The sequence below is a fragment of the Malurus melanocephalus genome, unplaced genomic scaffold (genome assembly GCF_030028575.1).
Source record: "Malurus melanocephalus ecotype Western Australia unplaced genomic scaffold, MMel_1.1 scaffold_71, whole genome shotgun sequence".
Taxonomy (NCBI): Eukaryota; Metazoa; Chordata; class Aves; order Passeriformes; family Maluridae; genus Malurus; species Malurus melanocephalus.
In genome coordinates this window covers 1968761-1985769 of record NW_026623303.1, presented here as the reverse complement: position 1 = coordinate 1985769, position 17009 = coordinate 1968761, and the positions used below count along the sequence as shown (strand labels likewise).

Here is a 17009-nt window from a genome sequence, read left to right as displayed (position 1 = left end):
CTGTTTACTAAACTATTTCAGTTATGATCTAACTCCTCCTTCAGGGTTATGTAGGACTTCATGTTACCCAAAAGCCTTAAGTACCACAGAATCAAGGTAAGAAATTCAGGTGTCATTTCTTAACAACTAACACCTCAGCTATGATAAAGACAGCCACTGTTTAAGCAACATTTTCCAGAGATACATTGAACGAACAAGCACTGATTTTTTTCTTTAAATTACACGTTTAGGAGGCAATTCCAGTGAMTTAGCAACACTCATCTGCTGGTAAGCAATAATAGTGTTTCTATTTTGTCAACTACATTTCCATATTGTTAAGGAGTAATATTATTGCTAGACCTTAGAGCTTTTTTAGAGGTTTTTGAGACAATTTGCAACATGTGCAAATATCTACTGTACTCGAATCAAAAAAGTAAAAAACATAAGCACAAAATTATTTTAATGTTTATTTACAAGCAAATGTAAAAAATGGAAACATAATTATCTGTCCCCAGACTTGCAACTGAAGAGCAATATGAAACACAATGTTCATGTGTAAAATCATCCATAAAGCAATATTGCAGTCCTGACTAGTAAGTGAGGAACGAAAATGTTAAATGAACATCATGCCCTAAATWGTTTTTCTCCTCTACCTTAATTCCTGTGATTGGTCTCTCCTGTATTGTTCCTACCATTCGCTGATGATTGAACTGGCTTTTCTGGAGGCAGTGTTTGTCTGTGACCCAGAAGAACTGCTGCTTCTTCTGGTAAACTTAGGTTTTTCTATTTTCTTTCTTTCATGCCTATGTTTTTCTGTTTTCTTACCAATCCCCACACCAATGCTGTATAACAAATTGTAACCATTTTCCATCCCTTTCACAAAAYACATCAACTATGGCTAGAAATCAAGAGAAGTTTTACTGCTACATGAGAAATGCTTCCAGCAATTTCTCAACAGGGCTATTATTGCAAATGCCACATRACATAAAGGCAATTATTTTAAATTATTGAAGAGCTGTATTGCTGAAAATTTTCTGCCTACCCACAATAAACTCTTAAACTAAAGAAATTAATCTAAACCTATAAAACACTGTTGGTTATACAGAAGATAGTAATACAGACTCTTACAAACAGAGAATAGAGAAGCATTATGGAAAAGTCTTTAAAGTAGAAGTACATATAATCCACACAGCTAATACACATTCACTCACTATGCTCAGAGTTCTGAGCACGCAGTTTTCTTTCAAAATCTCTTCTGACCATTTGGTAGTAATGCCTTTCTTTACAGACCAATCTATTTAAAGCAAGTACATCCACAGGAACAGACATTCAATAAGGGAAGGAGTCAGTTTTGTCAGTGTAACAACTTATAATTACAATGCACACTAAACAYACACAAAGAACCTATTCTAACCGCTGGAGTGCACAAGTGATACAATTGTCAAAGTGACAAGTCACAGAGGGGTGTGTCAATATAAATGTCACAAAGTGATACAGTTCTCACAACTGCAAATTTCATACCACCACTGAATCTATGCAATGTATTTTTTCTCTTTAAACTTGACTACATTTTAATATCCTGGTCGTTTAGAGGTTCTTTGTCCATCACTGAGAAGAACAAAGAATTGAAATCYTGTAACAAAACCTATGACAGATGTAGATTTGGAATCCTTACCCTGTGAACAATGCATTCCAGTTTGAGAGCTCTGTTACAAGCACATCATACTTTAAAAGCAATTCAGAAAAGAAAATTTTAAAAATAGCTATAGGATTCACACAAAGTTTGGAAGAACCTTCTTGTTTCAGTGACAAACAAAAATAGAAAAACAAAGAATTAGAAACAACTAAACACAGAGCAGCATAACCTGATAGCTCAGAGGAAAAATTTAGGCTACCAGAAGGAATATTCTAGAAGTGAAAGAAAGATACAGGCAAGGGTATGATTCATTTTTTTTCCCACCCAAGAAAAATACGTTTGGGTGGTGAACTGACCCTTAAAGGATGGAATAATTGAACACAAGTGCCTCTAAATTAGTCAAGGCACTTATGGTTGAAGTGCTAAAGACAGGTCATAGCTCCTGATCTTTAATGGCTGCCAGGGAAAGTGTTCTACCTTACCATCGCTTGTAATATGATGGTAATATAAATGGCTTTTGATTTGCACAGAACAAAAACTTCTAAGCAGGAAAAGTAAATAACTAAAGCAGAAGCATGGATTCATCCTAAACCAAGTGCCAGATATTACACAGCAGTAGCTTAGATATAAAGGACACAGCTATTAAAGCCTGGGGCTGGGAGAAGGACCTTAGAAGGAAATATTTTATTATACTTTCTTTGAAATGAGAAAAATTATTTAAATATGGAGAAGCTAAAGCTACCTTGCAGGAAAGAGACTAGGCTCCAGGAATTCTTCCACTTGTTAAAGTCATARCTGTCCGATTCTATCTTGTTTAACTGAAAAAATGAGTTAACTAATACTCATAAGGACCCTAACTAGAAATATTATGATGGCAAATCTAATTATACACAGAAAACACAGTACYGCAAATCAACAATTAGATTTTTATAACTGTCTTACTTGGCCCTGCTCTTTTTTCTCCCTTTTTCTTCTACTTTCCCTTTCCCAAAAAGCCAAGAAGGTTTAGCACGATATTCATGTGTGATTATGTTAAATGTGATTAGGATACCAGTTACCCTCATTTCTACCTGTTACAGAAACATATTTTCCTTTTTTCCTACAAAAACTCCTACTTGTAAACTTCAAAGACAGAGGCAACAGCAGAACGAGTTTTTGGTCTGGAGTTACAGCTAACTGACCTGTTTGTTGGAATTCCTGATTTGAATAAGGCAGGAGGAGATGTAAAATCAGGTTTGGTCGACTGCACTGCCAACTCTTTCTCCAAATTTCCAGTTCTGCCCTGCTGTACCTTCAAAATAATGTCACATCATTAGTTTACCCACACAGGTATAGTAGCTCCATTACTCAACATAGCACATAGCCAACACAAAAATAAAGTCCAACTTTAATCAGAATTTCAAAAACTGTCACCTCTGGACAGCTAGAAAAATTATGTATTTTTTATTGAGACATTACTTAAGTACTGTGCTTAATATTTGTAACAATCAATATGCCAACTGTAACAGAAGATTAGACAGTTTAAATATTCATTTTCCAAGCATCTGATTTGTACATGAACAGACYAAACCGTTTTTCTTGAAGAATTTCCTGTATAAATAAAATTACATCTTAATTTTTAAAAGAAGAAAACTTATCAAAGAAAAAATATTCATAATCTTAAAASAGATATCTAACAAGCCTTCTATCCACCACCAACAAACCATAAGACAAGAAACTTGAATGTATTTTCCATCTGYCCCACTGATCATGTGATCTAGTACCCACTTAATTTCCAAGTCATACCAGGAAGTCACCTCATACTCTGGGTTATGCAAACTGTAAAAGATTTTTCATTAGTTCAGACTGAATACTTCAGAAACATCCTGCTGTTTATGAAGTACTGCAGAATTCCAGATACTTTTTAAATTAAAGCTATGCAAAACCTTTGGTGCAAGTAATTCAAGTATTGTTTTACATCAGCAGCAGCTATATGTGAAAGAAAAATGTYCATGGATTAGCATTAAAGACAAATGTATACTGATTCAATTTTTAGAGTCACTCCGACTATCAACCACACAGCTACATCACTCTACATAGCTAGTTCACATAGCATCATATAAGCTGTGATTTCAAGCTTGTAGGCAAGTGAACTACTATGTTTCTGCAGAATCTCACTTCTAAGCATGGRCACATCTTTTCCAACCCCACAAAAATACACACAAATTGTTAAAATTCACTAAAAATTGAATTAATGTTTCCTAACCAAAAACATTAGGGGGAAAAAGGTGTAAATATTTATCTAAAAATTCTGTAAGACTTCACAAATTAATGAGTAACTGGAAAATGCAGGAGACTTTCTTGCCAGTTACAGGCGATTAATCTAAATTACATGTAAAGATAATGTAAATTACATGAAACTGTTTGAGAAGGGAAAAAAAGTTACTTAAACCAATAATYACATGTAAACTCATTGTAAATCAGGACAAACTCTTACAACACAATTATTACCTGCACTGTTTGACCAAGAGTCAATATTGAGCTAGAAATAGAGGAAGTTTTGTGTTGGACTTATCTGTCCTTCAGAACATTTCAGAGAAGTTTGAGATTAAAGTCAGTTGCAAATCATAACTCCTATTGCCCACTATTTCTACCATTCCACAGCACTATTATAATGATAACTGAGGAAGGAGTAAAGCCCCAGAGAGCTTCTGATCTATCCTTGCTGAAATAAAATAAAAACAACTAAATATCCTCAAGCAGCATACAAGAGAAAACAAACACACCGTCTGCAATTGACAGCTCTGTCACAGGAGTACACAGAAGAAAGAAACCTTTCCAACTCACTTCAGAGACAGTTCCAGAACAAAAATGACTACATATTGAGAATAAATAGCTAAAATAAATAACCTTTGTATTATAATTTCAACTTTAGTATCAAACAAAAGAGTACATTAGAAAGCGAGAAGATCAAAAAAAAGCTCAATCCTTAAGATAAATGCTGTCATGTAGATCTTTCTATTCTCTGAAAATCAGAATTTCTGAATGGAAAAATTATTATGCATAACTTGATTTATTGTCAGCTAACCCCAAAAGGATAACACAAAAATATGGAAGATTGATTTTCATATCAGAGTTGTCAAGGGTAACTGTTACAAAACACAGTAAGAGCTACAATGCCACAGGAAAAATAAACATGCCATTATCTACAAAAGYTTTCCCACCACATCTGCACAAATTCTTTAATCTACACAAGCAAACACACTACAACTACAAATAAACCAACACATCAAAAAAATTAATTTCACTGGGAAATTTGTTAGTTCACCAGGCCACTAACTCACATGCTTGCAGAAGAGTGACAAAAAAAGCAACACGTTTTAATCCGCATTTTGTGACATATACAGAAAGTCACTGATGTAAGATGAGAGAATGAAATAATGGCTGTATCCATATGAGTTGATCTTCTATCAGTCTGTGCTGGCATGGGAAGCAATACTCAAGAAAAATGAGAGCAACCAATAAAATTTTACTAAAATTCACCTTAAAAAGATGGTATCTGCCATCGAGAATCTCTGCACTTGGTCTTACTTCCATAGCTTTGTCTTCAGCCTAAGTTAAATAACACATTGCCCATTAAGATACCATACAACTCTTAAATKATGGGCCACTATCTCAATAAAGATACAGATGCAATCTAGCCGTAGCTGTCTGTCACACTATCCACACAATTGCCAGTGAAGCAACACAGTAACACTCGAGGTTTAGGGAGGGAACTCAGGTGCAAACTCTAACAGAGTACTGAACTGGGCAGAACAAGCTTACGACACACAAGCAGCTTTACAGGGAGAAAAAACACGTACAACACAAAAAAAGCACTATTTACCGTAATTTTATTTGTGGTTGAGGTAACTGGCAAGATTTCAAGACCCATTCGTATTCTTTTCTGTTTTTCACAGTAAGCTTTCCAGGTATCTTCATTGAAGCCATAATTAAAATAATCTGAGAGATCAGCCCCTTTAAGTAGAGAAGCATAGGTTTTTTTAGGACATCACAAAGCTCATCATTTCTCCACTAAACATATATATACCTCTGTTTAGAGCATCAAAACCGATGAGGTATTAATTTAAAAAAGCAGAACTGAAATTCATCAGTAGACATAGGGCTAAGATCATAAAACCATTAAAATTTAGTCAGAAACAATAGCTTGCCTAGCATCTTAAAGTGGGGATCAATAGTGGAGGATATACCATATTATAATCCCCCATATCTTTACAGTAAGAAAAATGTAAGGTCTATAGGTTTAATGTAAGGTCTATAGGTTTGCTGTATGTTCAGTGAAGAACCACTCCCTTCTGTTTTGCTTGCTCTGTATTTGACTTCTCATTTTGTTTTGACTCCTAGTCTCATTTGATGCCATGAACTACTTTTATTGTAAGAGAGAGAACAGGTGTAACTCAAATGCACAGAATATATTTAACATAGCTAACAGTTCAAACACCAGCTAAGCACCAGAGGCTTCTTTTTCTCCCATTTTGTAGACACTATTTGTATAACCACAGCAATATACAAACCCTAGGAAAAAAAACGTGCAGAAGCAAGATGTACTGCTACTAAAAAAACTGTCAATGCTGGTMTTGTTATGAAAGTCTGGACCAATCACTTGAGCCAATGAGACAATAYGGAGGAGACCCATGGAAAGTCCCAATTTCTTATTCAAAGATCATGGATGTCTACTTGTGWAGACAACCTAGCACAGGCAACCACATTATAGCATTCTTCCTGCTRAAACCATTTTCCATTTTGCTTTATCTTATGTTCCATGGGACAGAGCAACGGCAGCAATCTCCACAGAAATGTAATCTCCAAGGAGAGCTCAGGATACACAGGTATTTAAAAAAATGGCCTTGTGTCTTTCTCCTGACATATAAGGATGTATACTAAGAAACACAGCACACCCAAACACTCTGCGACACATCAGGAAGGCAACAAGCAATATAGTTGTTTTTTTCCAAGTTACAGTGTACGGTATCTCCTAGGGATAGGTAAAATGAAATCCACGTGTAGTCAACAGGAATCACTATTAAAGTATCCTATCAAACACCTACGTATTAATTAAGACAAACCAGACATTACCTGGCTTTCTCCAAGGTTTATCTTCAAAAGAATCTAAATCCACTTCCAGAAGTGGCACACCATTAATACTTCCTGGTGCATCTAGATCCAGTCCTTTAACTTTTGCACCTGTGAACAAAAGTTAGAAAGTTAGAGCCTTCTGTCTCTATCAAATGGAATTTTATCAGTAGCAATATGCTTAGAATAAAAATATAAAGCTGGACAAATTTATCAAAAAGTTTTAAAAGTAAAAAAAAAATAATAGTAAAAAATAATTTTTTAAAAGTAAAAATTATTTCCTTAATCAAAAAAATCTTTTTTTTTTCATTTTTTAATAATATTACTGTATAAATTTTCTTACCAGAAGATCCATAAGCTCGTCCTCCTGCCTTAATATTGAGATTCACAGGTGCTGCTCCATAACTTAAAGGAATTAACAAAAAATTAATTAACCAAAGACTTTTAAACCAGAAGAAAACACAAAACAAGAGATAGCTAGATCCAGAAACAATTAGACCCAGGCTCAATCACCATCCTGAATCTCTAGCTTTCCAAGCTGGTAACTGTAAAAGTAAAGAGATCAGCCTAGGAGGAAGAGAGAGTACCTTTCTATGCTCAGTAGCAACTTCTCCAACTAATAAACAGTAGTGAAGCAAGTCCCAGTCACTCCTCCTGAGTTGAAAGGATAAAGACCTTGATAGAAACAAGAATGGACAGAACCAGAAGAAGAGAGAGAAAGGAAAAATGCAGTTCATTTAGGGATACAGATGACAGTCTGGGGATTAGARTAAAAACAAAATAAATTCAAAAATGGAAGGGTTTAGATGGATCATTTTCTCTTTTCATAATCATTCCATTTAATCTGTACAGGAGAGGAAAATACAAGCATTTCTCTTAAATGACTGAAATGCTGTTTCAATGTACTTTTAGCAAGCATCTATCCTTGCGACCAACAGAAATGTCTGAAATTTTTCACTTTCTAAAATACTTGAGAGCTTTCGTCATAAAAATACACTCAGAATTCTAACTACTGAACAGATTTACCTATCTTAGGAATTACAGTATTATTAATTTATAATATTAAGAGCTAGATCTCCCTACCATTTGTGTGCAATGTAACTTATCCTTACAGGTGACCCATAAACATAATGAAATTAGCATTTATTTAGAAGGCAAGGCTATAGTTTACAGTATCCACATCCATGCAATTTTAGTTTTCATTTAAGGGCTACAACAGCACAAAACTGACACAAAACATTTAACCTTTTGATCTGCCTTGCTTTATTTGTGCATGACTTTGTCAAACAAATCAAATGGGGTTTTTTAAACCACAGCTAACTACTATACGAAAAATGTTTTAATCCTATAAAACAAACTTGTTCTAATGCAGTTAAAATGAACAGCAATGTTCAGTTTGTTTTAGGTTACTGCCCTTCCATGAACTTTCTGTTTAATTTGCTCAAAAAAAAAGGTTTTTCAGAAAACAGTAATTTCTATATAGAACTTTCTACTCGAATTAGATTTYGGATCATCTGCTCATTGTTTCCTGAATACATGGAAAGAGCATCAACAAATCCACTGAATATAAGAATATAAATCTAGTTTTGCTTTAGTACCACAAAATTTGAAGTCACTGCCTGGACCACAAGAATACTGCAAATTATTGAAAGCAGAAAAACAAAGAACTGAAACAATTGTGTTCTTATTATATTAAATTGATTTGCACAGTATTTTAGGATAGAATACTGGAAGTTCAAAATTATTATGTTTCGAACAGGAGAAAATCAGCTGCATTCTAAAGTCAAAAAAAAAATGATATACATGAGTCAGACCAGCTTGCTGACCTTTCATAAGTCTATTAAAAAATGGCACCMAATAACTCTTGTTCGAATAAGCATAAAAATATTAGGATTGCCAAGAAAAACAAGTGAACCACTTCCCTCAAGAAACTTCAATGCAATGGAAATATTATTTCATAATCTTGGGCAAAATTAACACGAAAGTGTTCAGGCAAAAACAAGCCCATTTTCAAGACCAGAAGGGATACGGCGTAATAAAAGTAGCAAGAACTGTACAAATGCCCAAACCACCAACTTGAGAAATAAACTCCAGGGGCTYGCAGATCCATCCTTAAGTACATTAAAATCTTATTTGAGAACATCATTAGCAATTGAAACTACAGAGGTCTGATTAGAACTGTATGCACTACAAACAGGATGAGGGACAAACCCGTATCATGTTCTTGCCACTCTATCTTTTGCAACAAAAATGTCACTGTCACAGTAATGACCCTAAAAATGCTATATAACATAGMCATTCCATAATAAAAAACAACTCGCTCCTTTAAAACTTAATGCAATTACTTTTCAAAATCTGAAAACACAATTTAAACTCATACAAAACTCTTCCTTGTACTCCATTGATTTCATTTGTTTTCAAGCCACTGTATCATTAAAACATTGTTAAAGAGCTGAAAAAATTCTTAATCAACAGTAATTGTGCATACATTTTGACATTTTTGGCAAGTATTAAATGAAAAATATGTGGTAAATATAAAGATTAAAAAATTAAAAAACATAAACATAAAAAAATAAAATAAATATTGCAATATATGCAAATATACATGCAATATATGCAAAATAAATAAATACTTGCAAATAAATGGCAAGTATTAAAGAGACTGCAACAATAATTAAATACAACCTTAAATGTTTCCCAAGTTAATGTTTGCAAATAACTTACCTAAACTGTGGAGCTCCTGTCTTAATATCCCCTATGGTGACTTGAACATCATCTTCATCATCATCACTATCACTATCACTGTCATCCTCAGCCTCTGCCACCTTCTACAAAATAAGAAGTCATTGCTTAGACAAAAAGCACTTACCTTCACAATGGAAAAACAATCCAGACAAAACTATCCATTTGAAAGAAGAAAATTCTCCTCTTCCTAGACATTAGATTTGAGTAGCATTAACAGTAAATTTAGGCGGTTACAAGTATCTGAAACATCTGGATCGAAATAGAGGAGGGTCATTAATACTAAGTTCAGTTTGTCAAGCATAAAAGAGTTTTCAGTACATAATACCGTTCTTCCCTCTATCTAGCTCATAAACATTGTTCTACTCTTATCTTGTCACCCAGGGAAGAACTAAAAGATATACACGACTAGTTTTTTGCCATCATCAATTATATATCCAGAGTAACTCAAGTAAATGTTTCTCCAGCTGATGCTGAGCACTGCACTTCAGAGAAATCTATTTAGTTCCTAACATCAGTGAACTACATAAAATAGTAGAGACATTTCAGCAAATTGACTGAAAAATCAGACACAAGTGCATGTTGTATGCTATGCTGTCCCATAGCCTTCAAGCTTGCTGGTGAAATAGTTATGCCAGTATATACCAAGAGTTCATGTAGKCCACTGTTTCAAGTTGTTTGGTTTGTTTTTCCCCTTATAGAAACCACAGAGGACAGAAAAAAAGCACATATGACATTCCTCCCTAACTCATTTGGCCACTGTTTTATAAGTTCAGGACATTTCCTAAGCCAGTTACGGTTTGTGTTTTTAGTAACCCCCAATGGATCTGACTCTCAAGTACTAGTCCAGACTTCTCTGGACTCATGTAACTCCCAGCAGTGACATTCTTTGGAGAGGAGTTCCATAGCACTGTTCTACTATTAGATCTACTGCATGAAGATCCAATCTCTTTTGTTTTCACCATGACTTCTATGATCTTCATTTAAAAGTCCCAGTCCTCTAAAGGACAAAACTAAGAGTAATCAATTATTATTTGTATTCTCCATATATGGTTGTTAGCTTCCATCATTTCCTACATATTCCTGTCTTCCCAGCTGAGTAGTTCTTGTCTACTCAGCCATTCTGTGTATGAAAACTACCTCCATTACTCTTGCTGCTCTTCTCTCAACTTTCCCAGTTGTAGTAAAGCCTTTATGAATGAGGGGAAGGAATAGCAGTCAGAATTCAGGGTGCAACKGAGCCATGAATGTATGGTCTGTCTTTCATTTTTGTTCTATATTCACTTTCTGGTACATCTCAAGGTTTAACTGATTTTTAGACTCCAGACTAGCGCTTAATGTATCCTCCTAAATGGTAATGATCAATTCAGATCATTTTGTTTATAAATCTGTTTCTTCCCCGCAATGAACATAATTCTTCTTTTTCTACACAGAATTAAATAACCACGTATTTATGAGTCAGTTCTTCACAGTTAGTCCTTGCTCTTACTATCTTGATTAAATTTTTATCATCAGAAAACTTATGATTTAACAACTTAGCTCTTTTCCAAGTAAATGCATTGAACAGCATGGGTTACGCACAAGATTCCAGAGAATCCCCGCTGGAGGTGACCTTCCTTCACTGTGAAAACAGAACCTTGATTTCTACCCTATTTTTTTTATTCTTTTACGGATCAATAATGCTTGTGGGATTCATTCTGTAATTGCACAGTTTTTTAAAATCCTTCAGTGAGGAACTTCTTCAAAAACTTTGTGGGAATCCAATAAACTTTTCAAACCAAATCACCTTTATTCACATAATGGCATCCTTCATCAAGAGGCTGATTATATCGAAGCCAAGTTGATTCCACCTTGGCATCCTGCAGTTATCCATGCACAGCTGAGTTCTAGCACAAGAACTTGTTATTTATTATACCCTCTATTAGGTTGCCTGGTATGTAAATTAGAAAAAAATAAACAGCTCCTTAGAAGATAAGATGTTGGAGTGCAGTTCATCCTTGCTATACAACATAAATATAATTCATATAACAATGAAGAGTCTATTCTTGGGGTGGGGAGARGGGGCAAGTCTAGATCAGTAAAGATATTCTGTAAATGACATCAATGCCATMTGGCTGAAAATTACAAATTCATCACTCACCAGGCAACCCACACAGTAGAGGAGCCATTAAAAAGGCATCAGATGGCAAATAAAATTTTGTCTGGACCATGTACCTTTTCAACCAAAACCTATTTCACTTAAAATGAATGATTTCTTAGTTCCCTCCTCACAGAAATATTCAACTGTGCCCATCACACCAATTTGAACAACACCTATTTTTCTAAGCTGCTGCTAAACCTTCATGAAGACTATTTACCATGAAGTTCTCAATCTTACATGGATATTGTCATTATATCTTAACAATGCCAGACTTTTTATAGATAAAAAATACAAAGACATGAAAACTAAGCCTATAAGGATTTCCAGAAATACTTTAAGATCAGCAAGTTCAAAAAAGAATTATTCTTGCCTTGTACCTGAGAAATTTACCACCCACTTACAACACTAGCGTTACAAGAAAGAACCTTGATGTACTTTAAGTAGCATTTTAGTTTAAACAACTGAAATAAGTTTTAAAGTTTTAATACCTTTTCCCCCAATTTTGAACATGTTGTAAAGTCTTTCATAAATAAAGCCTTAGAGTTACTGGAAAAAAAATACCTCTCTAAGAGGCCAGTCCTTGAAACTTGCACAAACATCTCAATAATGGTTTCTGCATCACTTAAAGATATTTCTTGCAAGATATAAGCTAAAACCCCCCAGTGAAGTAAAACAACAATTTTCTCATAGAACATACTTAAATTGCTCCCATTCACAGTAACCTGAAYCCTTTAATCAACACTGCAACTGTAAAATTTAGGTCCTTTCCTTCATTGAACTAACACTGAAGTTATCAGACAGACTAAACATTGAAGACTACTACAAAACAAGCGTTACGCTGCCTGTGAAAGGCACATGTAACTTATCTCTTGATTCATACTTTCACATAGTTCTGCAAATACTGCTTGGTTAGCACATTCAAAAAAGAAAAATGCTTAGAGATAATTTTTTAAAGAAATTTCAAAATAAATGGGTTTTTTTTCAGTGAGAAAAAATAGCCCATYATTTTGAAAAGGATGTCTTTGAGAAAAGAGAGCTGTCTCCAAACACGGTCTTTTCACACCTCCCCCCCAAAYTGGAAGTACTATGAAGTCATAGAATCAAAACATACTAAAACAGTATTTCAAAAACACATGTAAAACTACCGTTTTCACAACGCCATTTTCTGCAGCTTCCTCTTCACTTCCAGGTGGGGGTGGAGCACTTGAACAAAAACAAACAGAAAAGGATGCAACTAAGTATTTATTCACATATTATTTCACAGGTATCAGATAAAAGTCAAAGCTCCGGTGTTCTTTGAAATTAATTATAAAAAAAGTCAACTTATTTTAAAAAAAATCTAGATGGATRTAACTTTATATTAGTAATATTTAATTATCATAAATCATACTGACTGGATGTTTGTAGAACAGTTGTAAGTAATGAGGCATTACACCTGGATCTTATTTTGAAATGAAACTGAAATACTTTGTAACATATAAAGGCAGAATAAGTTGGTGGGGTTTTTTTTCCTGCAGACACTTTCCAAAGATGTCATGAAAAAAACATTTAAACACCCATAGGAAATGTTTCACTGAAACAGAATTCCCACACTGGCATTGTGACATTTTCTTCTACCATATGGAATAGTTTCAATTCAAAGACTAATTCAGTTATATTTTAACTGTAACCTGAAAACTGTAAAAATTTTAAAACTACCGGTCCATCTAAAAGGACAGCACTGTGACATCCATGTAAATAAGMTCTCACTGGGCCTACCTACTGCTGTTTGTTTCACAGCAATATTTGAACTTCCACAGTCCCATTAGCTGTTAGGATACTACACCACAAATCGCAGAGTAAGCAGGGAGCCATCTAGAAATAATATTCTTTCACAGAAAAGTTATTTCTGAAAGAGAGTGGGCAATTGCCAATTTTTATTGAATAGAATGATTCTAAGCCCATACTCTGTTGGCAACGTGTTCATGAGYGTTGCACCCAATACAGGTCAGGTATGGCCTCAGGATTCAAGCCTGAGCAATTCACTTCATCACCTGGTAAAACAACAGACTAGCTAAAAAATCTCAGTATCACCTCGCAGTTTTTTATAAACAAGCAATGCTAAAACTGAGAGGTCAGAGACCAAAACTTTTAAGATGAACTGTGCCCACACTTCCACAGTTCCAAATACAAGTCATAAGATGCATAAGCTAGTATTTGCTATGCTTTTGTGTCCAAAACTATGCACTGAGACAACCAAATGCCAAGATAGACACCATTGACCAAAAACTGGAATAACATCATTTTGGCCTCCATGCAAGTAGTTTTCCTAAATAGCAGAATACTGACAAAGATGCCAGGTCAAGAAAAGGTTACTGAACATAACGAATCAACTTATATGGAATATCCTCTAAATAAAGAGCAAATAAGTAACTAGAATTCTTTTTTCTGAAAAGGATGGGATTCAAGACAAACATGACAGAGGTCTAAAAACCTGTTAAGTGACATGGAAAAAGCGACATGGAAACAACTTTGTTTCTCACACTACAAAAATAATGGGAACCAAATAATCACACCTAGTAGCTGCTTCACAGTGATACYGTATGTGGTCATGTGGTGGAGATCATTACCGCTTTATCATTCTGTGCTTGTCAAAAGTTGACATGAATTCAAAAAAGCTACTGAGCAAGCTTATCAATAAGCAGTCCAACAAGGCTAACTAAATGCAAGACTGCTCATTGAAAAAATGGAAACATCTATAGAAAATAACAGTGTATGTTTTCATGTATTGCCTTTCTTTTATTTGTTTAATATATCTTGACAATCAACAATTTTCATATTTTACCAGTTATGAGAATTTCCTTCCTTCAGCACAAGCAACTGATTCCTATTTCCAGCCAGTCCTTGTTACTAATCTCCATTGACTTTGCTAGATTTTCAAGGGAGCATCTTTGTGCCCTTGTATAGCTCTTTGTAACCCCAGCAYACTCCCCCCAAATACTTCCAAGCCTTTCTTAACTTACTTTCAAATACTGTCTTACTGGTAAAAGAGAAAAAACCCAAAAAACCAAATCGAAAAAATCAACCCCAAAAGCCTAAGTAGATGTGATCTGTACAGCAAACTACCTGGTAATCTTCCATTGCTTCCTTGTAYTCCTGCTTTTGTGACTACACTGCAAACTCCTTGGGAGACAGGATGTTTTTCTAAATTATCTCAAACAAATCAAGTTCTGATCCATTATTAAGACTACAAAGCACAATGATTGCAGATATAAAAGACCTGTTGGCATTTTGTGAGGGGTTATTGCTGTCCATAGTTTCATATTTAAGTGACCCAATTTCACASGTAAAGCCTGTGAAAAGCCACAGAAAAGAGACGTCCAAACATACTATCTTAAGGACATTTTCAAAGACACCAGAATGTGTTCAGGTGCTACCAACTTTCAAGCAGCTGTGAAGAAGAATGTAATGAATACAATTCTTTGTGCAGCCACACAAGGCTTCCAGTTGTCAGGATACTCACCTAGATTTTTCTTCCTCTGGTCTCTCTGCTTCATTTTCATCTACCATAAGAGGAAAGAAACACACTATTTAAGAATCAAATCCCCAGGGTATCAACTGTGACAGATACCTTGGCATGTAGAATATTAGGCAACTCTTCAAGTTACTATTGAGTCGTGTTCTTAACAATTCAATTTTGAAACCAGTCGAGCAGACCCCCTCWGCACTGACAGGTCCACCACATGGGCAAGGTTGAGTTTACATGTTTCGTTTACCATCTCAACGTAAAGATAGTCCTTTAAGTTGCAAAAAAAAGTTAATGCATAAAAGGTTAAGGCTTTTAATACTGAAGTATTTCAGTACTTCAGCGCCGGTAATCCGGGCAGGAGGACACCAGAGAGAGGCTCGGTCCCTCCAGGGGTGCCTTGGGGGGCAGGGACACCACGCGGGGCTCTCACCGCCGAGGCCCAGCACGCCTCGGCCTGCGCGGCCCAGGCTGTGGGGCCGCGGCAGMGGAGACCGGATAGGGGAAGGGGCCGGGAGCCGCCGCCACCGGGGGACTGGCCGGGAGGAGAGAGGGGGCTGCGTAGCCACGGGGGCGGCGGGACGGGGGGACCTTGCTGAGTGGCCCGGTGAGGCGGCGCACGCTGCGGCCTGCGCAGCCCCGCACGGCCCCCCCGCCTCGGCGGCGCCGGGCCGGCCCGCTGCGGAGGCGGGCTAGGCACGGGGGTCGGGGAAGGTCCGTACCGCCATAGAGCCACTCCTCCTCCTCGTCCCCGGCGGCCCCATCGGCGTCCGCCGACAGCCGCTCCGCCTCGCCGGTAGACATGGCCGCCTCCCGCGGGACGCGCGAGCCCGGCCCCGGCAGCGCCTCCCGCCGCCGGGCCGCCCCCCGCACCGCCCCCGGGCTCCCCCGGCGCCTCGGGCCGCGGCCGGGCGGTGCACGGGCGGGCGGCTGCGAGCGCCCAAACGCGGCCTCTCGCGAAGGATCTGCCGCCGCCGCCGCCGCCGCCCGGCGCTTCCCCTCCCCCCGCGTGAGTGACACGCACAGGAAGCGGGCCCGGCCCGGCCCCGCGGCGCCCCGGGCACGGGCTGCGGGGGGCGGCCCGGCCGGGCCCGGCCCCGGGCCTGCCCTTCCCGCCGAGCCAGCGGGGCACCGGCCGTGCGCTGCCACTCACCGCGCCTGTGCTTTCGCCGCGCACCCGAGGCGCGCTGCGAGAGCCGCCTTCCCTTCCTCTCGCTGTCCTGTGCTCTCGGTGGTCCTTGTGCTCTCCTGCGTCCCTGAGCGCCCGTCCGTCCCCTCAGCAGGGATCACCGGCAGCACGGCCATCCATGGAGAGCATCCTTGCCTRTCTCCAGAAGCAGGACTTGTCTAAACACACGTACACTCCAGTGCCGTGCATCTACTGGCGGCTGATGGCAGCTGCCGGGGGAGCATTAAGCACGGGGTAAACACGCCGCTGCTTCTACTAGTACTGTCCAGCTCTCGGCTCAGGGACTATCCCAGCTGGATGTACTTTTGTAGGTTTAACAACTCTTCATAGATTTTTTTTTCCTCCACAAGTTTCCTGATTTTATTTTTGGCTACAGTAAGTGTTCAACATTCATAGTGTGCTGTGAYTGTTTCTATGAATTTAATGAAGAAATTGATCAGTTTTAAAAGCGGTGGGAAGTAGTGAGCCATTTTTCCTGATGATTTTCTCACTTCACATCTGTGAATGCTAGACAATAACTGCAAGATTCATTAGAAAATTTGAGTACCAACATCTGTCCAAGTTTTCACCAGCTGTGTGCATAATTGAAGCTTGTGCTGTTTTAGGATGCATATGAAAACTAAAACAGCGACCAGATTTTTCACAGCAGGTCAGTTTGGGAAAAATCAGACTAGAGGACTTTACTGTAACATAAGCACAACTCTCA

The 17009-nt window shown here is 37.6% G+C and overlaps 1 protein-coding gene across 4 annotated transcripts in view; it reads right to left on the bottom strand.

Moving 5' to 3' along the window:
• FIP1L1 (factor interacting with PAPOLA and CPSF1) overlaps positions 1 to 16071 on the bottom strand; it is a 38521-nt gene extending 22450 nt beyond the window's left edge. Inside the window, exons 1-9 of one of the 4 annotated variants that reach the window (XM_057366812.1) lie at positions 15837 to 16071; positions 15112 to 15151; positions 12755 to 12812; positions 9452 to 9555; positions 7071 to 7132; positions 6731 to 6838; positions 5481 to 5611; positions 5138 to 5206; positions 2797 to 2906 (exon numbers count right to left, since the gene is read on the bottom strand). In XM_057366812.1, the coding sequence (XP_057222795.1) occupies positions 2797 to 2906; positions 5138 to 5206; positions 5481 to 5611; positions 6731 to 6838; positions 7071 to 7132; positions 9452 to 9555; positions 12755 to 12812; positions 15112 to 15151; positions 15837 to 15918 (764 nt within the window). In that variant the 5' untranslated portion in view covers positions 15919 to 16071. The remainder of the gene's footprint in view (positions 1 to 2796; positions 2907 to 5137; positions 5207 to 5480; positions 5612 to 6730; positions 6839 to 7070; positions 7133 to 9451; positions 9556 to 12754; positions 12813 to 15111; positions 15152 to 15836) is intronic. The other 3 variants (XM_057366811.1, XM_057366814.1, XM_057366813.1) reach the window with 3 other exon arrangements.
• Positions 16072 to 17009: the final 938 nt, after the last annotated feature.